Below are 25,511 nucleotides of genomic sequence, written 5' to 3' on the forward strand. Positions count from 1 at the left end.
TTTCCCCCCTTTTTCCTTTTTTTTTTTTTCTTTTATTTTCCCGCACCCCTGCCGTCCTTTCCATGTAGCAAAGCATCAGCAAAGCCAGGGCGCTGCAACGCTTTGGGGCCTACACGCAATGATTAATAGCAACTTCTCCAACTTTCCTCTTCTGGTGTTTATGCAAGATCAGAAAAGATGAGTCCGTGGGCAAATGTCAGAGGGAACTTGCTCATTTTTTCCTACATCTCTTGCAAAGCTCTCCCCTCACCCTGGGGTGCTCGCCTAGAGCCGGAGCCGGGGGAGGCTGCTGAGATCTCTTCTGCTCTCACAAGGAAGCGCTCAGGCACGGATCATATTGTCTCTCTGTGCTTCTGGAGTCGTGTCTGGTTCTCAGTTGTCACTTTAGATGGTCGAATACCCCTCTTTTTCTGTGTAGCGGGAGTAGTATGTTTAAAGATTCAATTAGTGTTTTGCAAATCAAGCAGTGAAGTTATTTAGTTTAATTATGTTGCATTTAATTAGCAGAGAAAAATCAATGTTGTTTTGTATTTTTTATTGTAAGGAATAGCTAGGCAGTTTCCTACGGGGGAACGTAGGGTAGCAGTCTGAGTCAGGATGTGCGAAGTACAGCATTCAGGCTTTCCAGGACAGCAGCCACTGATTTAGGAAGGATTCCTGTTTCGAAGGAGTAAAGTTGGTAGCAGTGCTTTCTGGTTTTTATCATTCGATCCTGGTTTGTTCTGGCTTCTGCGCTGCACTGTATACGAATACGTTCTCCAGTGATACGGGTTCTGGAGCGGCCTCCAGGGATAAGCAGACTGGCTGCCTGGCAGCCGGCTCTTAAGTGCAGTACGTAGGCATGTTTCCAGCTCTTCGCGCTAAGTTACTGTCTAACAAGAGTGCATCACATCATGGGACAAATGTTATTCCAGAAATATCATAGGTTAATCTGATGCACGATCCCTTACATAGAATTGCAACATAACGCTTTGCTTTGGGATTCTGGCTATGTCTTTTCAATGCTTACTGGTATATCGCTGCAACTGTTTGTCTGGGAAGCGGGTAACTGAGTAAGGAAGGTGTTTGCAGCATATATAGACCTGGGGCCAGCTCTAAAATAATTGCCACTTGTTTATGCTAGAGGTGAATTTGGCTTGGGATTTTAGTAACTGCTGATAGCGCTATAGACAGTAATTACAGATGTATAAATAAGTGATCACGTTTTGTTTATTCGCGTGCAGTAAATAACCCTGTGAGAATAGTAAATATAACTCCACACCAGCGAAGCAGCGTGAAGAGTTCAAACGCGGGAAGATGACTCTGTAGACACACACAAACGCAGTGCGGTTCCATAAACAATAGAACAGAAAGGCCAAAAATACCATACAAAAATCATACGCTGCGCAACCTAGAGACCCGGCCTTGCAACACACTGAACTCCCATTGAAGAACTCAAGACATCATGCAGGATCCATCCCCAGGTCAGTGCTGTAACTGTACAGTTTTGAAGATGCAATGGGTGAAGCCTTGATGTGGAGGCATTCTTTCTGGTGGGTGTGTATCGTAGTGATGATTTGCTGAACAAGAGGAACTGTAAATCTGGGAAAGTGTCCTCTTTCAACTGCTTGTACTTTCATTTCTTTAAGAAGGGTATTTAAAAACAAAAAATTAAATCCAGTCCAAATACAAACTGGAGGAGAAGAGACGGGGAAGGGGAGGGAAGGAGGGCTGGAAGCCAGCTGTTTCAGTGCAGTGCAGTGCAGTCTTGATCACTGCTTCTGAGCGTTTGAACTTCTGATTGACACAAACAGTTTGGTTAATAGCGTCACCGAATAAACACAGTCTGTAATACCGCAGTAATTCTGGGGTAATATTTGTCAAAATGTATACAGTAGCAGAACAAAGGATACAGAGTCATGAAACAAACGCTATGAGGTCTAAGGCCTGCGTATTTGTGTGCATTTGAATTTGTTTTTTTCTTATGGGAACGGAAATACATGCAAAACCCATTATGTTGTAAATAAAATAGGCTGTTGCCTGATAACAAGTTGTCTTGACAAACTTCGGAATTGGCTTGGGCTTTGGTTTGACTCTCATGTTCATCTAGTCTGCTGGGAAGAGAAGTGTTACCTTATAGGGTTAGATCCCTAGAGATCTTACATACATCTGCTCCCTGGGTCCTTAAATGAAACACCTTGTCAGCACTTAATAAAAGGCAATAATAAATGATTAGAGATAACAGCTACCATCCTGTCCACCAAGAATAGCGCACAAGGCTCCCTCTGGAGCCTCTCTGTACTATTGTTTAATCAACAGAAGAGTCACTGTAGAGCGATTCAGAGCACTGCTTTGGAGTGAAGGGGAGCCATCTGGTAATGTAGAATAAGACGGTATGTTTTGTTTTCAGTAGTATTAGACCGCCTGTTTTGTTAGGCTCCAGCCAGGAGACTTCCAAATACTTTTTGGAAGCAGAATCCCCATTGACTTGAAGAGAAGGAACGGCATCCAGTGTTGGTTTTTTGTTACTGTAGAATGTGACTTTTTGTCTTCACTTTCAGGAGATGCTTGCTCTCAACCTAGTTAGTCTTATAGTTTTGATCTAAAATCCAAAATAGGGATGCCAAGGAGGAGTGGAGAAGGTCACAGACTCTGCTTGGGTTTCCTGTTACCATGGCAATACCTGAATTCCTGTATTTATTTACCTGATGGATTACGTGCTCCAGGGAGTTGAACCATTCTGCATCATTCAGGGAGAATAAGGGAGCAGTCAGACACCATCAGGTCTAAAACCAAAAGCTCTTCCATGATGCAGGTCCATTCAAGAATGCCCTTTATTAAAACCAAAAAACATATGGGTGCCATACTTTGAAGGTTTACTCTACTTGACGTTTTCAGTCTTAATCTTGTAATTTCTTGCAGGGTTTTCCTGTCCCACGTAAGCTTGCTTTTTCAATAGCCGTCTGCTAAAGGTTGAGATAACTGTTTCAGGCGTCAGCTACCTGGAGTGCAGTCAGTTATGTCTATTCTGCTCAGGACTGAACTGGATGTATTTATTCCCAGCAGGCTGAAAATGCTGTTGTCTTCACCTTTTACTCGTAAGCATTTGCCTGATAAGCAAATTCATCTTTGAAATCTCCTCCTTTAGTATTGGTGGTATAAACATCTAGGGGTAGTCCCAGGAGAACTCTGTTCTTAAGGAAAACGACAGAATAAAAGAAACAATTCAGGAGGCCAGATTATTACCATCTTTATAGGAACTTAATGTTTGTTCGGAGTCCTCCACACCAATTTACATGATTCTGAATTGTGCGTCTGTGAATGTTTTTGTATTAATGTGAAGTTTCCCGGGATCTTAGTTTTGGGGAGGATATTTTTTGTAATCATCTCTTGGATCATTGTATGGAAATTATCCTGCATATTTTTTACACCTATACAATTTTCTGCAGTTTCTCTTTGTCTAAGGTATGCTCAGGTGAGTTACTAGGCAGAATTCTTTCTCTGTTCAGTTGTGCATTTACCACTGTACCATGTTCTTCAGTATAAGTGAAGGCTTTCAAGTTAGAAGTTTTGCAGTTGACCAGTGTAAGTGCTGCTCTACTGGTGGTTTTCAAATGAAGTAAAAATTCTCTATGAAATGTCTCATCCTGGAATCTGAAAATTAAACTCTTCTAAAGACTCACTTCACAACCCTAAAGGCAATTCAGTTCCAATTCTTCCTTACTTGGGCTTTTAGCACTTGGTGCATTTCCTACTATATGCCCCTCGGATAGTGACATTGCATGTGTGTTTTACTGTAACTTGTTTAAAAAGCATAAACAATTCAGTCTAGTTTTATGTGGAGGCAAAATACAGGTATGAGATGATCACTATTTAGTGTTTCCTACAAAATGGCACAAAGAGCAGAATTTTGCATTTTTTAGAAGTCAGTGTGGGCTTGACAGGTGTTCTGTTGCATAGCTTCGAGATTGGAGTGTTCACAAATGTAGCCTGTGGGATAACTGCTGCAAGATTGAGATGGTCGTAGCAGTTGTAAGAAGGAAGTGGACAAGGAGTGGAGAGAAAAGACAGCTGAAGTCTACTGGAATGTGAAGCAGCTGGGTTGTGCCTTAGTCAGTGAAAAAGCAGAAACTGGAAACAATTGCTAAATTTATTTTCAGTGCAAGCAATCGTTTTCCTTGAACCGCAATGACTAAATATATCTATTGGTGTGATTTTTATGTGGTGGTAACTCTTACTGGCTCTTGCTAACCTCCTGGCAAGCAGAGAGATGAGTGGAAGTTTGCTGTCAGTCAAGATCGTAACACAGATGTCCCTCATCCAGGTCCATTGCTTCACTTGCAGAGAACATTTCCTATTTGTAAGGGATCTGTAATCTATCAGCATGGCTTTTCTTGTTGCAATGTATTGCATGAGTGAAAGAAACCTGGTATCTGTTCCTAGGGAAGGGAGTGTATCTCTAACTGCTTTTTAAGGTTTCCTTGGGGTTTTGTTCATCTTTTTGGAAGTTGATTGCAGTTGATACCTCATCTGATATTCTAATAACTCTATCTGTAAGTGCACACTCTGATGCAAAGGTGTGGGTCTTTTTTAAAAAATACACATTAACTCCTTATTTATTCCAAAGTTGAAAGCCTGTGGGTAGAATTGGCAAAATGAGCTTTGCCGTTGACTTACAAATCCTTTGAAAGGAGAGCATTCGATTCTGAAACTTACAGCATCTTAACTGCAAGTGGACAAGTGGAGGAACATGAAGTGTTAACTTTCTAGACTTTATTTTAAATAAACTAGAGAGATGTTATACCTTTCCCTGGCAGAGGCATTTGACGGCTAATCAGATTTAATTCAAGCACTCAATCATGTGTATTGCAGGAGATGTTTAGGTAGTTCTCAGTTGGGCTACTGAGAGGTGACAGCTGGAATTGTTAGTTATCATAGCACCTAGTTTGGAAGATCCTTGTACCCCAGCAAAGGTAAGATGATAGAGAGCATCTCCTGTCTTTGTGCCAGATAAAACTCGAGAACTGTGTAGTATATTAAAAACAACAAATTATACACATCAGAGCTACAGGTAAGGTGATTTAATAGCTGCCTTCCTCTCTCCTGCTCCTCACCGCACCCATCATTTTGCATAGTTTGGACACATGTAGAGGATATAATTTGTTCCATTTTCCAAGGCAAATCATCCCAACGTTTTTCTGCTGAAACTAGAGATCTGGAGTTTTGGGGTATTTTGCCGGTTTGCAAAGCTATTGACCTCTGTGTACTGTTGCTTGGCAGTGAAATGAATCCTTCCGGTCTGTATTGTTCTTGTGGAGACTTTACATTATTTGGAGAAAAACCTGTGCATTGAGAGGGATCCTTCAGCTTCTCAAATTTGTGACAGAATAGGTTTTTCTCTCTGAAACTATAGGATTCAGCCATTGTCATGGAAGCGGTATGGAAGGAGTATTAAAATCACGTAGCTATTGCAATAATATCAGCTTTGTTATTTGTCAGTTTTGTCTAAATAACCAAAGCTTGGCTTTCATGGCATACAGTTGAGAAATATTGGAGAACATAATGGAATGAGGGGATGGTAATAGAGAACAGTGTGTTGTTCTCAGTGCTTTAGTAGAGATTAGAGGAAAAGGGAGAGCTGGTTGGAGGAAAACTAGATTTATTCACCTTTGCAAGTTTGAATTTACAGCCCCAGAACTCCAGAGAAGGAAGAAGGGACATCACAAGTGGAGATGTTGATGGAATGGTTGAACAGACCAGAAAAGGAGCGAGAGGACGCGCAAGCCCTGGATATTAGAAGAGGAAGGAATGGTGGGCTAAGTTGCGTGCAAGTAGAGCAGATAGGAAAAGACAGACAGATGACAAAAAGGGAAAGCGGACAAGGAGGAGGCTCCCAGTGGCTTTCACGGGAGTCTGTTCCAGGGCAAAGAGACAGAAGATAAATTTCAGCAATCCGGAAAAGCTGCAGGAATCCTGCAGGTTGGGACATGCTGCCAAAGGAATGTTCTGCCGTTCTGCTATTCACGTTACTGCAGCCTGACAAATTTACAGCTACATTACCTGACCCATAGCATCCACTCTCAAAAATACATGTCTGATCTCTTCTTGTGGTGTGTGACATTGATGCTGATAGAGGAAACAATTTCATCTGTGTGAGAGAGAAATGATGTCCTCACATATTCTGTGAAGCAACCTGAGAAAGTTGATGGATCAGATTATTGATCTACTTTATTTGCGTTGCATATTTCAGTTAAAGCTCTTCAGCTTTGAAACAGTCTCTTGATGTTAAATCTGTTTGCTGTTTTAGCTGCTACCATAGCTCACCTTCTCTGGAGTTTGTAAGGTAGTGTTTTCATGTTGAGAGCAAGGAAGAAGTGAATAGAAACAAGTATAAGAAAAAGATGTTCTATATCAGAGCATTCACTTACTTAGTGTGGTGGGAGATACGATATCAACGGTATTTGGGAGAATTGGTTCTACACTTGCTTTCTATTTTATCATATTTAGGAAAGTAATCTAAAAGATTTGAGAATTGACAAGAGCTGTATGGAGATTCTAAGTCTTGGCTAGCATTTTGGTTTTATGTTTCTTTCATTTTTTTTGTTCCCCTTTCATACCACTGAGAGGGTCGATTGCGCATGGGTGGTACCTGAAGAAGAGATTTCTTAATTATGGGACTGAGGCTCTTTGAATTAAGCAAATGTATGTTTTGCATTATCTTACTTTACCTGGGTGATGGTCTCTGCTGTTTTGCGTAGAGCTTTTCTGGTGTCATGAAAATACTGTGCATTTTGTGATTCAAGTTAACATCTTGGTATGGCCATCAGTGCCTCTAAGGAAATACTAATTCATTATTCTGCTGAGGGAGAAAGGTTAAAGCTTGCTTGCACTCTCATGCTCTCACTCTTTCTCTCTGAAGGCTTCATGTGGGGATGCCCTTTGTTGCATACTTAACGTGTTCACTGAACCAGTCCCATTTAAATTCTAAACAAGATCTTTAATTTCATCCCTCACATGTACAAAAATCCTGGGTTTTGAAAGAAAATAGATGAGAATTTTCTTTTTAGGCTTCTGAAAAGAAAGGAAAGAATCAGTAAAGGTTAAAATCAAAGAATAGTTACCCATAGCTGGTAAAGTTGGAGTAAGGAGATGCTGCAACTTGGTTGGTTGATTAAACCTTGATAAAATTTTACCAAGAGACTGAATATGTAGTTGTATATCTGTTAAACTTTAGTTTGCAGGTAGTCTTTAATAATTAAAATGGGAGCAAAAGGAGTGTGTTCACAGTGTACAGCATGCGTTGTTTTATCCCCTACCTTTTGATGTTTTTATTGTCCTTCTCAGTCTACCAATCTGTCCTGTCCATACTGCCCAAGAGGTGGTAAAATAGCCTCAGGAATTAATTCCATTTTTAGAAAGTTTCCTTTACGAACCAAGCATCATGTAATAAAGGGCACCCAGGGAAATCAATATTTTAGTTCTGGTTGTATAGTACATTCCAACCAATTCTAGATAGCAATGCTCAGTGAATCCATCCGACGGTGGGCTTCAGTTAGCAGGACAATACTGTTTAAAACACCGTTTTCCTTGGGTGATACATTATCCTTTCATTTTGTGCTCTAACTATATTAACTTAAGTTTGTCAACTGGAGTATGGGGAGATAAAGTGTGGATAGTTCCCATCCACTTTTTGCTTAACAATGCAACTTTGCATTTCATTGTTGGGAGTGATCTGTGCTGCAGCTTTCATATGCAAAGAAATTAAATATCCCTATCTGGATATATTTTTTCAATCTTAATTTTTTTAAGTGTATGTTTTCTGCTTTTCTAATTAGATGAAGCTTTAAACTGAATTATATACAAGAATAATAAGTTTGAGGAACTAGGGAGGTCTACCAACAGGTTTAGTTAGAGCTCATCTATGAGTTTACAGGGTCTTACAGAAAATGTGGAGCACTGGGTTGTGCAGGAGGTGGTTTGTCCTTGCAAAGGTCACATGAAATCATATGTTAAGTCTGATGCCAGATTTTTGATGGAGCATGGTAAGAGTGGTGCAGGGGTTGAGTTTACTCTTTTGCTGCTTGGAATTGCTTCTCCGGGGCTACTATATGGGAGAAATTTGCAGTACCCAAAAAACATTATGAATCTGAAAGTCACATGACTTAAAAAAAAAAAAAAATCTTGTATCTTTATGAGCAATACCTAGGAGAACATAACTGACAGAAACCGAGGTGGGGATTTTCTCTGTTTTCAGCTTAGTTTTTCTGTTTGCTCTGTGAATAGCTGTTTGCTCTTTGTCACTGGAAACAGTGGCACTTCTGTCTCCTGCTCTGTCAGTCTGGTCTGTTGTAGTTTACAGGAGAGACACTTCGGAAAGTTGTTAAAACGTTCTAATGAATATAAGAAATGGTATTTAAAGTATATTGTTTACAATGAGCTGGCTCTCTCAAATATGGCCAATTTTGTGATATTCAGGTGTACAGTATCCCTTTAAAGAAGAACCACTGAGTCTTGATGTGTAACTTGGCGTGTCTGCTCAGAGGTAAGCTTGCTTCTTATGTCTGTACCTCTCTTACTTAATCTGTAGTATCTTTTCATAAGGAAATAATGATGGCTTATCCATCCTCTGTTAGAACTCTTGGACGTCTTGGCCAATTTCAGTCAAACTTTGCAGAGGAATCGTTATTAAAAATTTATTTAAATTCCTACACATTTTCTGTAGAAGGCTAAGTAGAATGAAGAGACCACAAATAGTGCCTTCATTATGGCAAAAGGGAAAATGTAGCTGTCCCATACTCCGTTTGGCCATCTGGAGTCAACTGGTACACACGTCATTTCAGAATCACTAACGCACGTGGTGCTTCTTGTTCAGAGGGATGCCAGGGGAGATGCGAGAAAGCTAGATTTCTTGCATTGGAAGAAGAATAGATGGAGTTTCACTAGTTTTGCTGCTCATAGAAAAAGACCTTTTTTTTTCAAATTAAGACCTGGATGATGTAGTTTGCTGTTTGGTGATTTAACTACGGTTATGCTCATTCAGTTGCATAAGCATTTTGTCAGTCTAAACTTGTCTCGTATTAGTTTAAAATTCACAGGCATGAGATAAATCTGACTGTATTTTGAAAAAATATGAGAAAATCGTGCAGTGAGCTACTCTAGTTTAACCTCAGCTGGATTAATTGATGCAACCTTCATGTATAGGCAAAGTCTAAGAATGAACAATATAAATTCGTTATTGCCTAGAAACTTCTCCTCATTTCTCCACTAACTTCTTGCACCAGCACACTTGTATTAGTTAAAAACCGGTTGTGTCATTTAAGCTTTTGCCTCTAAATTTATGAAGGTAAAATAAATAAGCAAGATTTATGGTGATTTGAGAATATCCTTGCTCAGAATTAGTCAATTTTGTGAAGCTGGCTCAAAATTGCACCCGTACTGAAATATATACAATTTTGTCTATACAAAGTCTAAAATATTTTTTATTTATGTATAATTTTTGTTCTAATAATATCTAGTCCCTCATGGATTCCAGCAGTTCTCAAAAGGATTTAATAGTGGTTATATTGGTTTGGAAATGCCCATCTCTCACCAGAGACTACAGGAGAAGCCTGTGGTGACTGTGACTAGTGTAGACTATAATGCCTAGCATTTACCCAGCTAAGTTTGGGGGACATGAATCCCAGCCCCGGGCAGATTTCTGTCCTGTGGGGAAGCTATTCAAAGAGATTTTAGGTATTGCTTGATACTGTAGTTATGTGAAGCTGAATGCATTGATTTAGCCAACTGCTTGCTGCATCTTTGGTTGAGGCAGAGCTGGGGAAAGGCATTTCTTCACTGTCACCCTGGCTTTGGCACGCCTGTTTCTTGCAGCGCTAAAGCAAACGTGCTGTTTGGCCGTGGTGTTCACCCCTCAGACTGCATGACTCTCTGGGGAGAAAACCAGGATTAGGAGCAAAAATCCCATCTCACATGCAAGTCACTGCGGAGAGGACTAATGAGAGAACCTATGTACCACAAAGGGGATGCCTGCAAGAGCTAATATTAACCCTGCTGCTGGTGGCGCGTCTGTGAGGTGGTAACGTTTTTATCTAATTTGCCGTTAGTTCCCAAAAATGAAACAGACACTAGACCTTTTAAAGTTGAAGTTCTTTGCTTTCCCTTGTGCTGCTCAGCCCAGGGAGCCGCGAGGTATCACGTTCCATCAGCTGATGATTTGGCATCAGGCTGAAAGGCAAAAACACTGATTAAAAAAATGTTTTCCTTTGCTGCTAGAACTAAGACTACTTGAATTGTGAACTGGTTGGCCTGGAACGGGGAATGCCAAGGAAAAGCAAAATCCTTTGGAAAAAAGCAAATACGTGTGTCTTCTGGGGACAGCTCAGAGGAGCCAGTTGAGGGCAGTGAAGGGTGGGTTGCTGTTAAAAGCCAAAGTATCACAGTAAAAATGGTAGGGCGAATGAATCCTTAAAAACTCTGTAAAGAGAGAATTTGGTTCTCATTACTGTCTCTGCGTATTTCGAGGTAGACTTTAAACAATGATGGTTTTGCTCCTGTCTGTCTCGGGTGAAAGCACTTGTATAAATTCTTTAAATACGCATTGGCAGCTTTTACTCTTAGGTTTTATACTGAATTACAGCCTTGTTCATTAGACCTCAAATCTGAGGTGTACATTTCACTGTAATACTTCTAGGGCTCCCTGGGGACATCAGGTATACCGCAAGTGATACACAGGAGAACTTCTCCGAGCTTCCATTTGGCTGGCAGCCTGGGGAGTGCCAAGGTCCAAGGGATCAAAACCATCATTCGGACCAGACATTGGTGTAACTCGTGTCATTGCCTGGGGTTGTCAGGATTGTTGTCGCTTTTTATTATGTGCAGCAGTGCAAGGAAAAAATACTTAACCTGGCAGTTGACCACAGTTATCTGTGTTCAGGGTTACTGCCCGAAAGTGTATTTTACACTTTTTGTTCTGGCTGAAGTTAACATGATAAAGAAGGGAAAACTAAGGAAACATCTGAGGGATTATTTCTGACAGCTGGGCAGATCAGTTTATCTATAAATCCTGAGAGTCTCTGGCAACAAGGTGTGTAATAGTGTTAGTAACAACAAAAACTATGTTGGAAGGTTGTTGATCGCTTATGTCATTGTTTTGATACTTCTCAAGTTCTGTAAGTACTTAGGGATGGTACAGAAAATACCATCTAAGGTTACAGCTATTGGTCATCCAGGCTGTTGGAGCTCCACTGGCAATATGCAAAAAAAATTCCCCTATCAAGTGAAAGCATAACTGATTCTGAAATCATTCCCAGTGTGCATGTGCTGTTAACATGGATTTTGATCGAGGTCCTGATCTGAGTCTGGCATCCAAAGTTGATAACTCATGCAAAACACCATTCTCGGCAACATTACTAGTGCTGTGGCTTGTCCTGTGGGGAGAGCTAACAGGCTGTGGGTTTTATTATTACTATTATTTTCATTTGGTTTTATCATTTAATACTTCTCAGATGAGGTACCTCACATCTAAAAGCTTTGGCAACCTAGTCTGCTAAGTTTCAAATATTATCATAATGGGAAAAAAATCATGCTAGAAATATTAGTGGTATACATTTAATGAAATTGTTACTCAAAGCTTTCATATCCAGAAAAGTAACACTGGTTTGTGTTGATGCTGCACACTATGATCTTAACCTTTGGGATGATAACAAAGCACAAAAACTGGCTCCTCCTGCAATCCTGTGCCCTTGAAGGAGTCATTTAGTTAAATTCCTTAGTATTTTTGCAGGTGTGGTTGTGGTTTATTAACTGATGCTGCCTTGAAGAAGAGCCCGTGTCTGCAGCAGAATATTCATTACTCATCTGTCAATACTTGCAGAGTAAAACAAATGGGTCTGGGTAGAGAGATTCGTGCTCTTCTGTGTAAATGGTTTCTTTTTCTCCATCCCTGCTATTTTACCCAAGGAGAGGATATAGAACAGTTTTGATGCAGTACATGGTTATACTGTATTGGATAGGAAGGTCTGTCCTGCTTTGTCTGTCAGGATTATTTTAAGCTATGATGTTTAGATTTTATTAAATGAACCAGAGGGAATTAAAACCATCTCTCTTTCCCAAAATATTCTCACTTGTACAGCTGTAAAATGCCCATTATCCTGAATCATATCAGCTGAAGAATCTCCAGAATTCTTTTTTGCAGTGAGTAAAATATGATTTTTGGCCAGTTCAACAATTTGCTTGTCAGGAGAAATCCAGTTGAGTTTGGTTTGGTTTTGGTTTTGTTTGTACATAGTCCTCAGAATTGAAAATTAGATAAACCAAAATTACTACATTGCTATGTTTACTGATGCAAACTCAGGTTTTGCAGTAATTGCCTTGGCTTCTGGGTGAAATGCAGGAGGCAACTTACCTGCCCAGATTTTTAGGTTTTTTGCATGATAATTGCAAATGAAGGACATATCTTATTTTGAAGCCCGTGCAGAACAGGGGTATCTGCTCTGAGGGATGGAGATGTAAATTAATTTCATGCTGGTACATATGGGCGAGTGAATGGAACCAACCGTTTTCGTAGCAAATGAGCAGTTGATACAAAATGGAACAGAGCAGGGCTGTAGCAAAAGGGTGAGCTGTAATAAGTAGGGGAGAAGGACTTGCAGAACCCAGGGTGTCGACTGCTCCTCTTGAGTTTCACACTTGACTGTGACAAGTATGGAACAGCACAGCAGCCAGGCTAGTGAGCAAGTTTGCTTAAAAGCCAAAACTTAGAGCTTACCATTTTCTGCTTATGTGTATTTTGGGGGAAATACTGGAGTCCTTATGCCCTTTTCCTGTTGTGCCTTCTGGTTTTGCTTGGGTTTTATCCTACTTTATAAAATCATGGGGGGGAAAAACCACACACAGCGGTTCCCTGTGCAGGAAGGTGTGAAAAACTAAGGCCCAGCCCAGTAAAGGGGATTCATAACTTGGAGCCTGGCTTTGTGCCTCTGTACCTTGGCTATGTGAGGTGTTGGCAGGCAAATTGGTGCCAGTTTCCTTAGTGCAGACCTGCCTTTTGTCATGGAGTTGCAATCAAATGTATTTTTGAGACTGTTCTGTGTTACCATGGCCTCCGGTGAGAGCGGAAGGAACCAAAACCTCTGCCAGCCTGAGCTCTTGACTAGCTGCAAGCATGAGGACCTAGTTTGGAGATAAAAACTGATCAGTGGATAATTCCCTTGGAATGAATAATCTCAGCCTTAAAAGAGGAATTGCAGATTGTTTTGGATGAGAGAGAGATCAGGTTTAAAATGTCATTCTTTCAGTAACCTGAATCTACTGACCTCACGTGGCATCGCAGAAATCATTTCAGCCGAGTGAGAATGGAAGGAGAGGCTTGCCTGTGGCGTACAGCCAGTGCTTCCTGCGTTGGTCTGAACCCCGAGGCCCCTGTGTTATATTTTCCTGTTGGTTTGAAAGGTCTTTCACTCCACAAGGTCAAGGAAAGCTTCTAAAATGTGGAGGAGAGCCATTGTAAACTCCCCAAGTGAGAAGGATTAGTATCCAATACAACTTTTTAAACAATTTTCAGATCGGTTACACGTCTTTACTCGTCTTTCACCTTTGCAAAGGTAACAGTACATGTCTGCCCAGCTTTGACTGGAAAGCTTGCAAAAAACAAGACTGAAACATAAAACCAGGTTAAAGACTATATGAGCAAGCTATGTCAATAAAGACCATTATTTTGTGTAGCTGAGCAGCTTATCAAATTACTCCAGCTAGAGTCTCCTTACAAACGCTTTTGTATTTTATCTGTTGACTCATCCATCTCAACACTTACAGTAACATTTCAGTACTGTCTTATAAAGCCTATGATTGAAACAAGGCTGTTCTTGGACTGGTTAATCAACAGATGCAATTAATACAATGATGTTTGTCTTGACACCCTGTCTCACTGTGGCAGCATTGTAAGCAGCATTGCTACGCGAGGAGATCTCTGTGGTTGAGGACTCACTGTACAGGCAGATCACTCAACATTTGTATTCAGCGTAAAGTCAGTATTGAAAGAGTTTCAGACCTCTCCTTAGCTGCCAAACAGTCTCACTGGTGCTACAACCAATGTTAACAAAAGGTTAAATCATAATGTGCAGCACTTCTAACTTATTTAACAGTTTTATAAAATGCTGGTATTTTTTTGTTACAGAGCACCAGAAGTGTAAAAGGAAAGCTCAGATGGATTTTCTTCCTGTGCGAGTCTGGGAAGGTGGTGAAGGAAATATGATTTGGACTCAGATATTTATTCTTGTAGTAGAACAATGTCAGTCCCAGACCAGTGCTTCTCAGATGTGTTTTACCCTGGGAACTTGTATAAAACGTCTTCCCTTTCAGCTATTTCATTTTTAGCTGTATAGAGGGTGTAACCATTGTTTAAGGGAGTGTCAGTGGCAGGTAGCCAGTTGATATCTAAACCCTATCATGAATTGTTTTAAAGAGAGTATGATTTTCTGTAAAGAGATATATTGATGACTTTTTTCAAGGCAGGAAGTACATGCTGACTCCAGCAGTTGCCAGAGCAGCTGTTTATTATGAGTAAGCCATATGAAAAATCTTGTGAAAACCTTAATATCAGTAGGAAGCAGCACAAGCTTAAATGATCAGCACCGAAGTGTGATGTATCAAGAACTGCTTTCATATTTTCACTTGCTCGGAATTTTATATTGGAAAAAGTTTCTGGTTCTTATGGAATCAAAGTCTGTAGGTAGTTTACAGAGAGGTATTTAACTTCAGGCTAGTTAATATTTGTAAAGGCTTGTCTGGACACTCCCCAGACTCTTGCTCCAGGGTACAAATTTATTTGATTTATCCCATGTTGAGTTGATGTAGCAGTTTCTGTCTCTGTAAGTAGGCATCTCAACTGGCTCCATGGCTTTTAGCATTTCCTAACATTGTGGCACCACTGAAACTTGGGTTTCTACCAAGGCCTGTATTAGACAGGGCACACACTTGAAATGCAGTCCTCTCCCTGTCCGGGGTTTCCTAATCAGTAAGTTGGGCCTTTTTTGTTATAGTTGGTCTCTATTTTTAATCACAGAGCTGACTTTTGTCGAGACTGATACATAGATTTCCATAGCTTTCCACCAAAAAGTTTGTTTTGAATTAATGGATGTTTCTGTGAATTTCTGTAGTTGACATTTTCTGGAAAAATAAATTATTATTTTGGTCCAAAAACCTCTGAGCCATGCCAGCTGTGAGCAGCAGAGGAGGTGCTGGGCTCTGGTGTGCTCTTCCTGGGTACGGGTGGCTGTAGCAGAACTGCTGACCTTTGGCTCACAAAAAAAAAGAGTAAGCAAGAAGTACTGTGCTCCAAACATGAACCTGCCTGGAAGCTGAGTATGCAGAGATAAGCCACTGAAGGGGAAAACCCCTTCACGTATAGCTGATGCATTGTACAAGTGAACCCAATGTAATAGTTTCCTAGCTCAGCTTCCGAGATACTTACAACCCAAGTTCAGTTACTTCCTTCGTTCTACATCTGAGCTCTGCGTTTGAATTGCTTTTCATTTTGTATTGTTCCTTGTTGTCTTTGATACCAGGATACGACTTCTTCTTTGTCACCTCTCACTGCCCTTTGTTTCTCTTAGTTTACAATTTTTTTGATGCATACGCTCATACGTTGCTTGTAGTGCATCCTGTCTAAGAGCCTGTGTCACAAGGTTTTGATTCAGTTGTCCTGGAGATGTATAGGGATGTGCCAGCAAATAGTGGTATGTATGTCACAGCAAAGGAACATACATACACATCTTGCCCAAGCAGTACAGCTTCTCCTGCTGCCGAATGTTGTTCTCAGGCCACGGCTTATGAGGGTGGTAGCAAGGGGAAATGTGGGATGTTCTGGCTTATTTTGAGAACAAAATTCAATTTCCCTTGATGCAATAATTTCATGAATCAGAAAGGAAAAAGTGTAATGCTTAGTGTTTAGCTAGAGCTTTACATTTTTAGAGCATTGTGCAAGCATTTATGCAGTATTTTTGACTTTATGATGGGTGGTGATGGAAAGTGCTGTCAGTAGTGAGGTGAGAATAGTGAGTACAACTTCTGCCCTTGTTTCATATACTGCTATGATTTAACTTGTTACTTTGGTCGGATGATGTCTACTTCTCCATGAGCTCCTGTGGGCTTTTCAGTTTATTGCTAGAGCTGCATACCCTGTGAGTGGGTTGTTAGTTATGTTTTTAAAGCAGTTGAGATCTCATTGGGTATTGAGAGTGGAAGGCATAGTGCTGTGTAGTGGTGGCATCTCTCCATTTGTGGGAAGATGCAGGTAATATTGTGTGCACAGAGCATGCCACCTAGAGGAACGGACCAGGCCGGCAAGGCTGTAGCCATGATTTGCTGGCAAAATTTAGGTGGCTGTGTGAATGGCTACGTTGAGACCTTCTCCAAGCAGTGCTCTTTGTGGCCCTGCCTCTAGTAATTCACCAAGTCAAGTGTGAGAAGGTCCACGCACAGCTAGCTTTCCATCAACTCTTCTCAACAAACATTTCTCAACTTTTTACATGAGACTCCTGTTCATGATTTAGCCTCCTGGTTATGTTGATCCTAATCTTTCACGGAGGCTCAAGAATCTGAAATTAAGTTGCGGATCCCACCACATATTCTCCGGGAATTAGGGTGAGGAATCTAGTACAGGGTGTGATTTGATGGGCTAACACTCTCCAAGCTCTGTGCTTTTTTTGGCTTGTATGTTGCAATTTCTTTTGTGGGAGACTAATAAATTTCCCAGAAGATTATCCTAATTTCCAGAGTCTCAAAGTCTGAGTTGTAATTAAGCACTTAATTTGATGAGGGTTTTTAAATGTGTTGCTAGTCTACTGGTAGCTTGGGGAAACGCTTCCATCTTTAGCCCAGCTTCCCTTGTGTAGGTTCAAGCTCAGAAAGCTGGTATATATTTTGAACCAGCAGAACTGCAGCCTGTCAGACAGGTCTCAGAAAATTGCTCCAAATCTATGCTTTCTGGGTAGGTTAAAGCCAAATTTGAAAGAAGCCTGGCTTTTTTAAAGAAGTTAAAGCTAGGGTGATGGCAATTTTTCATTAACAAATGGACAGTGGGAAATTTTAATAACAAATTTCATTACTTGCAATTGCATTGAGTTCCCCCATTGCCACAAACGACAGTAATTAGTATGTGCAACAGGGAAGCTTATTATTTTATTTCTTGATCTTCCAGAGACTCATGATCATCCAGAGAGTCGGGGAGTTGTGTTGTCAGACAAGCACGTGGCTTGGCCAGAGGGTATCACCTCTTTAGGACAGAAATTTCTTTTTGATCCACATTAGTCTAATATGTGGCACGGTAAGGTCATAACCAGTGACGGGCTCGTAGGATTTAATACACAAATAATAATGACTGAGTAGAGTTTTTTTCTTTCGTGCTATTTGAGTTATGGCTTCTAGTTGTCTCTGGGTAAGTTTGTATCTTTTGCTAAAGTTTCTCTCTGCTGTTTAAGTAAAACATCTTTTCTGCCCCTCTCTACCGTGCTTCAACTTTTATGCTTAAAACCTCAGGAACAGTCTTGAAGACTTTATTATGCTGTGCCTTTGAATTGACCCCCATGTATTTCCATCAAGACATTAGGATGGCCTTCCCATTTCCTTCTATTCTCAGTTTAAATTTTCCTGTTATGGGAATACTAAAAAAAAAAAAAAAAAAAAAAAAATTGAATTGCAATTAGTCATATGTTAAAACAACCAGACTAAGGCCAGCAGGAAGAGCATCCTCTCAGTGTCAGTGTACGAGGCCATGTGTTAGTATGCCATTTTGGCTGCGGACAGATCTCTGGCGTGTATTGACCACTCATGCATTTAACAGACCTGTTCTGTGGCTGCCCCCATGGCTCTCTCCTTAACACATGCCCCTTTTTGCTGATAACTTTCTGGCCTCCAGGCTACTGACAGCTGTTGGCCACTTGCTGCTAATTAAGAAAGCAGCATGAGAGATGGGAATGTGGATTGGAGAGACTGAACCCCCCTCTCCGCAGCAAAGCGTTTCAACCTGATTAAAAAGAGTCTGACTGACGACTGGTGGGCCTCTTTTTTCCTTCTCTGTCTGTTGAGCCTCTCTGAAGATAGCCTGTTTGCTATCAAAACTCGCATGTTAGGTGCTCTCTGTGTCTCCATATTTTTTAGATCCCATAACAATAAGCAATGTCAGAACAGATTTACCATTGAAATAGTGGACACGTGAAATTTAAGCCATTATAAAGCCACATATTTAACATGCAAAGCATTGTGTACATCTGTGCTCTTATGTAGAAATTCAAATGTAGGTTGTATTTTTTAAATAAAATGACACATAGTTTGTTGAAAATTTAGAACTAGCTATAAGAATCAAGATCATCATGAATTAACAGCACTTAATTGGATGGACTGATGATTTCAAAGATTTTCTTTCTTTGTTTAAGGATTTTCCTTGTTTGTTTTGTTTCCTTGTTTGGTTTCCTTGTTTTGTTTTTCCTTGTTTTGCATCAGGTCCCAGTGGGTGACCTTTTGTATGATACGGTTACGCTGTGATTTTTATGATCCAACAAGAGAATGAGCTTGAACTCTGGAATTCACTTTCTGGCCTTTTACCTCTGTGGAGGTAAAATGGTAGACTGAGGTTAAGATAATACAAGATTGTTGTGTTTATACACAACCAGAAGATGTGAATTCAAGTAAGAGTGATGGTAATTTGGTAGAAGAAGCCTCCTCCTGTAACACTGATGCTCTCTGGAGCTATTTACCCCCAGGAATATTATGACTCTCTGTATTTCAGATTAGACCTCCAAAATTCAATCTGAATTCTTATCTTCAATAAGTGGGCTCTGCATAGCCCCTAGCATGCTTTGAAAGCAGTGTCGTTTGCTCTCATATCTGGAATATAATTTCTGTTCTTCCTGTTGTGATTTTCTCATGCTTGGCTGTTACCTTTTACCTTGGAGATGATTTCTTGATACAGTAATTCAGCACAATCAGAGCTTCTCTTTAAAAGCACTATGTATATATAGGAGTAAAATGTTTATTTAAAAAAAAAAAATCACTGCCAGACTTGGCTCCTTAGGCCTGTGAAAATCCTCTAACAAACCGTGTCTACCACGGTATATTTGAACAGTAGGAACACGTCTAGGGAGAGGAGCATGTATTTTTGACAGTAATTACTAGTGTTCGACTTGTATGCCCATCATTTTGCTCCATGATCGCTTTCTGTTGAACAAGAGCTACTCTACCAGTCAGTGTTATATATTCAGCTAAACACTTTCAATACTAAAATGGTAGAAAATGCAAAATGTAGTGTGCTTATAACTAACTGAACTGGGCAGACTCTTTGGGATATTGGGTAGTTCAGGGTGTGAAAGTTCTATAATGTCCTTGGGCAGCTTTCTGTTTTCACATGAAGACAGCAGATGCTGACATGGTGCAAACAGAAGAGAAATCCTATCACTAGATTGGCCCTGAGTCCCCAAACTGTACTCTGTAAATAAAGTGATTTATGGGTATTATAGGTGAAAATGTTGTTTCTTTTTTTTCTCCAAGCAAAATATTATTTCCAAATAGATAATCTCATTATTGGACTCTGGTTTGGCTAGTAATTTTATAAAATAAGCCTGGTAGACTTAATGTTAGAAAATTAGTGGGATCATTTCTCTACTACTAGGAATTTATGGAGACTCCAAATCCCTGTCTATCTTGCTGTGGGAGGCAATTAAGAATATGAGGCAGTGGTTTCTTGATTTGAAATGTTGAAAGCGACTGCAAGCATTCATACTGTTACATCGGGAGGGCTTGTTAGGGACGGTGAGATTTGTTATGCTGGGTCATTTGCTGGGAATATTGGTCATTTCTTTCACAGTAACCTGATTATTGCTTGGACAGCTTTGCCAAACTGTTTACTACCTGCTGCCTGTTGACTGGCGGTGCGTTTCAAGCCGATTATAGGAATATTATGTGGCTTCAGGATCACGGTTAGTCCGTTTGTCCTTTAATGCCACTCACAGTGACACCAAGAATTGAGCTGCCATCATCCAGGTAGGTCCTCTGCCAATGTTGACACGTTCTTGCATCTGTTCTGCCTTAGCTTTTCATGTGACTGATGTCAAGTGTCAGTTGCTCTGAATACCCACCTCTTACTCATTTGTGCCGTGAATTTCTGGCTGTGTAAAATGAAAAACCATCGCAGAGTCATTTCGGAGGCACAGAGGTGGCAGTTTTGACATTAAAGGGGCAAAAGAAACATTCTGCAAATTCCTATGTAAAAACTAGATGCCTGTTTGGTGCTAGGTTAGGCTTTGTTTAGGCTATTGTCTAAATGTAAGCCTAGAGCTTTGCTACTAGGTCTACAGTTGACTTCCCTTCCACTGAGTTTGTGAATGACAAAGTATTTCAGTGGAGCTGGCACTTCTTTGTTGGGTTGTTTTGCAAATGCAGACCCGATTCTTAACAGGAGAGCACAGAACAGGAATTTCTGCTTTACAATGGAAAATGTTGGGTTTACGTTGTTGGAGGAACAGGTTTAGTTGGTTGCGTTCCCCTTCTTTCCCGATTCCTTATAGTACCACAGGATTGTCCTTTAAAGAAATAAAAATGACAAAATAAAACCACTCCTACCAACTGGGAAAAAAGAAATATATGCAAACAATTTTGAGAACAGGCCGCTGGATTGTAGGGAGAGTGACTACAAGAAAAATCTCCTCCTTGGAGGTTTGTCATCTACTTCTGTTTGACAAAGCTGGACTTTATCTGAGAAACAGCTTCCCATATATATGAGAATTATCCCTAAATATTTCCCTTTATTGCCAATTTGGCTTCTAATTAGCTAAATCCACTTTGCAAGTGGACAGTCTTACTCCAAAGTAAAACCGTGTAGGAATTGGGGATATTGTGTGTGAGTTTCCAACCTTCACCTTGATTTGAATTAACTTTCCTGGATGGAAAAGCCCTCTCGTTTATAAAGTCTGAGCTTCATTTATAAAGTCCCTAAGGTTCTTACGGCTTTGAGTGTTGGTACGTTTATCATGATAAATTACTGGTGTATTATAGTTTCAAGGGATTTCCCTAAAAGTATAGATTCGTACAGCTGCCAGAAAACCAGCTCAGCTCTTCACCTGCTCTGTTCTCTGCCAACAAATGGCAAATTAACTTGACTGTGCTTGAAGTATTGAAGTATTTTCTATATATATATTTTTAATTCTCTTTTATAAGTTATTTGAATCCCTGTTGAAAATGTCTTCTGTGAGGGGCATCTTTCAAAGTTTCCATATGAGTGGGTTCAGTTTCATAATTTAACATTGTGACTGCTAATATAGTGTTGTTTTTTTATCAAATAGCAGCAATCAAGTCGTTATGGGTGTTTTGTACCTATGGCTTGTGTGTAATATCAGGATAGACATGGAAATGGTACTGTTTAAAGTCATATAGGCTGTAGGAGCCTTCTTCGGAGGAACTCAGGACTCTTAACTCATTTTAATGAAGCAGGTTTTCCCAAGTCACATGCCTTTTCCAAGATTTGTTTGAGACATCTTCAGGTTTTGCACTCTTTGTAATAGATACATAGCCGGTTTTCAGGTTAACGAAGAATGATGGCACATTTAGTGTATTCAGACTTTCCTGACTGCAGAGTTGCCAAAAATGAAGCAGGTGAGATATCTTCCATCTGTCATTCTTCTACAGAAATCAGCAGTTTAGAAGTAGATGTAGCTGAGAGTTTATTTGCTGAGCTTCAGAGTAGAGTTCATGAGTACACAGAGGAGAAGAAAGGTAAAATTTGTTTGTTTGGGGAGGGAGGCAAATTGATTTTGTTGTGTAAATTTGTAAATAGGTTAGAAAGGAAAGGGAAGTTTCCCCAAAACACATGCTAAAATAAATGAAGTCCAAGCTCATATCGGAAATCTCCTTGGGAAGTTGTGCAGGGCGTCGTGGGAGAGTGCTCCTTGTGGGGAGCAGATGTTTGCTGAGTCAATGGCTGCAGTGTTCAACTCCTCTTAACTCCCACAGCTATTTCTGCCAAGCAGCACCCCATCTCCTCTTCTTCCTTTTTTTTCCTCCCATGAGTTTTCAGATAAGAGTAGAGAAAATAGAAAGGTCTGTGGAGCCAGCAGTCTGCCCCTTTTTGTTGTTATTGCAGAGTCTCAGACACATACTTTCCTAGGCATAAGTATTTTTTAGCTCATGTGATATTAGATAGCAATTACAAAGCTATGGTTTTTAACTAGGCTGCCACAAAGCTTAGTACTAGATGCTTCTTATACTGCAAAATAATGTTAATAAACATGGATCATATGTACAAAGTCAATTCTGTGTTTGCAACATTATAGGTGGTTGTCTATTAGTTGAAAGATGGTTTACAGCGTTTCTTGTTGCTTTACTGCAGCGCAGTTTTTTTGACTCATTAGCTGGACCCAGTTGAAGACTCTCAAAATCCAACAGGGATGAAGCTTGTGCAGGGTAGTTGTACATTACCAGTTGATAATATTAAGCACAGAAGGTCTGGGAGGTATTTACCCTTCAAATAATGGCAACAAAGGTATTTTTATAAACATGTCTTTATGCCGTTCTGAACCCAACTGCTGTGACATACTAAATCTGCTGCAGAAATCAGTAGGTTATTGAATGTTTTTCAGAGTGAAAGAGCATAAAGTTAATCACACTGAAGCTTTGACAAAGCACCGGGCTTAGCCTGACGGAAGAGGCAGTGCTCTCTGGACGTGATGGAGCGTAGCCTGACCCGACCCGCAGCCCTCCCGGGGCTGCCAGACCCAGCGCCGCACGTCTTGAGGCCCCGTGGAGCTGAAGTTTCTCGTTACAGACTGGTTGCTGTTTTCCAAACGGACCTCCTAAGCTCCCAAAGTAATGCTCAATGTACCACGAGCTAAAATAAGTATTGATTCACCTTTCAGGGCTGGATGGCAGGATCACCACACAATCGCGTGTTGTGTTGCAGAGACTTAAACAGCTTTGGCAGTTGTGGTTTTGCTGCTCTGTCAAAACCAAATTAAATATAAATACTGTACAAAATTATTTGTTATTTATAGAAACCTAAGGTCTCTCTGCCACAGAATCTGGGCACGGGTTTTTAAAACACGCTTTTTCGCACGGAGTGGATTGTGGTCTTTGAATGCATTCATGTGGCACCCTGTGCCTCCCTGGCAGGTACGGCTCTTGGGCAAGATCTCACTTTTGAAACCTGATGCCATGCTCTCATGGGATGCGATATGATAAGGGGATGGGCTGTTAGTAAAAACCTCACTCAAGTAGCTGTTAATTCACCAAGATTTATTCAGTGATAAAAGAATTGTTTGAGCAGGATTGTAAAGAGATGCTGAGATAAGGTTCAACTTTGTTTTTGGTAAAATATAGTCTCAGCTTAGTTCCTTTCAGCTATCACTCCGTTGTTGTATGTTAGTGTAGAAGGTGTTTGTTCTTGAAATGCAGGCCAGCTTTCTGTATCAGTAAACTGGAAGCTTATTAAAAAATAGAAACTGATTCTTAGTAGGGCCCTCTTTTGGTAATTTCCATAAAAGATAACAGTTACTATTTAAATACAGATGGCCAGGGTGATACAAGAGATGATGTTGCACAGCAGCAAAGAAATAAGCTCCGAAGAAATCAGGCTCAGCTATCCCCTTAAGTGGGTTTCCAAACTTGTCACTGCATTAGGCTACATACTATTCTGAAATAGCTGGGGAATAGTTGCTCTTTCTTCAGCATTAAATTAACAAGCAAAATTCTAGTGACTGTTTCCGTGCTGCTGAAGCCTCAAGTCTTGTAGGCTTGGTTGTGTTAGTATGGAGTCCTTCAGATTCCCTTCATGTTTGTGGTGACGCTTGTACGGGTCTGCTAGGATTTGCTTCTGTAGAAGTTTATTATTCTATACCTTTTTTAAGTTTTTTTTTGTTTGTTTTAAAGTTGGGATTTGCTGAGAAGATGGAGGAGAACTGCAGGTGTTTGTAGCAGTATGCCTTCTCCTTGAAACCTGTTGTCTGTAGGTGTGATGTAAGCAGGCGATTTTAATTCGGGCATGAGGAGCTAGGATAAAGTAGAGAGTTGTGACAAAAATTTTTTTCTCCTAAACTAACTTTTAATGTTTGTGTGCAGTAGAGTGAAAGATAGACATTCCACTTAGACTCTGTAAGCTACCTCATGTTTCCTGCCATGATGGTCTAGGGATGTGCTAATCCTACAGCTAACAAAGATGAGGGCTTGTATTTCCTCTCCCTCCTGGGCTGTTCAGTTCAATTAACATCTCATCTTCCCCTTGCTGGAGGCACTGATGTTTCAAATTGTGCTTATAGAAGACTAAAATTTCCTGCTGCCTGTAGGCAGGCAATAAAACTGGTGGTTTGGTTGCAGATCCTATCAGGTATAGAACAGGGTATGGAATTGAGGATATGGCCTGCAGCTTCTTAACCCTTTATGCAAGCAGCACAACAATAATGGAAAAGCAGCTTCTGACCTGATTACATGAGAAGTTTCACACCTGCGGTGCCACTCTATCACTTTGCACACATGCTTGTCTGTGTATGTGGAGATAGAGAGCTGGCCCTTTGGGGCAAAGTATAGTAATACTTCAAAGTTTAGTGATTTGCATAGCCCTCCTGTGATGCCTTGTTTTATTGAGTAAGCAATATTAGGGAAGTTTACACTGGTATTGCAATGCCTCTCTAGGAGGTAGTGCTGGCCTCGTTCCTGAAATCCATTTTTCTTTCTCTTGCAGAGATGTGAGCCCCCAGCATGGTACACTGGAGTTGTGCAGACATGTTTAATCTCACCAAACCGAATATCTGCTTTTCAGCATCTGAGCCCCGAGGATACGGTGCTAGTCAGAACAGTGAGAAATGAGGCTTCCTTGTAGAGCAGTTAGCTCATCTCTTAACATGCATGGAAAAAAGCTTACATCACACTCTCACCTGGACTGTTGCCCTTAATCTATGGCACTTGCTAAAGAAGGAAATAAAATTGAGCATGTTTAAGCAAATGCTTTTCATGTTTTGATCTTATTTCTTGTGCTCAGCTCAGATGAGTGTGGGCGGAGGCTTTTGGGCAGGATATAAGGTTCCTCCCAAGCCTACTAGAAAAGAGGGGTTAGCTTTGCAATTCAGACTGAATGTGCAAAGAGTCTGTAATCAGAGGTCAAAAATAAAGATGACTATAATTAGTAATGTCCAAAGCAACTGGAAATTGTGTCAGGCAGATCCGAGCCAACTTCTCCTTTTTTCCATCGCCTAATGAATGAGGGCTGAGGTTACTCTCTGAGGATGAAAGAGGGCTGAGTTTTTCCCATTCAAAACTGGTGCTGTGGGGCAGATGCAAAGTCAAGACTCTCATTTACAACCTTGTTTTTCAGCTATTGAACCTGTAGGCAGGTTATGAGCAATTAGGCTTTTCCCTAAAGCATCTAAAATAATGCTTTTCTGCTTGCCGTCTTGCAGAGTGCCAGTGACGACATTCTGTCACCTTGGAGATGGATAAACAGCTTCAGCAACATGGGGTTATAATCTTTCAGGTCTGAGTTTCAAAGCTGACAGCCG

The 25,511-nt window shown here is 40.5% G+C and overlaps 1 protein-coding gene across 1 annotated transcript in view; it reads left to right on the plus strand.

Moving 5' to 3' along the window:
- Positions 1-1,268: 1,268 nt before the first annotated feature.
- The window catches only part of RAPGEF1 (Rap guanine nucleotide exchange factor (GEF) 1), an 84,928-nt gene continuing 60,685 nt past the window's right edge, over positions 1,269-25,511 (plus strand). Inside the window, exon 1 of the mRNA XM_009582687.1 lies at positions 1,269-1,463. Within this exon, the coding sequence (XP_009580982.1) occupies positions 1,445-1,463 (19 nt within the window). The 5' untranslated portion in view covers positions 1,269-1,444. The remainder of the gene's footprint in view (positions 1,464-25,511) is intronic.

The sequence above is a fragment of the Fulmarus glacialis genome, unplaced genomic scaffold, assembly GCF_000690835.1.
Source record: "Fulmarus glacialis isolate BGI_N327 unplaced genomic scaffold, ASM69083v1 scaffold2168, whole genome shotgun sequence".
Classification (NCBI taxonomy): Eukaryota; Metazoa; Chordata; class Aves; order Procellariiformes; family Procellariidae; genus Fulmarus; species Fulmarus glacialis.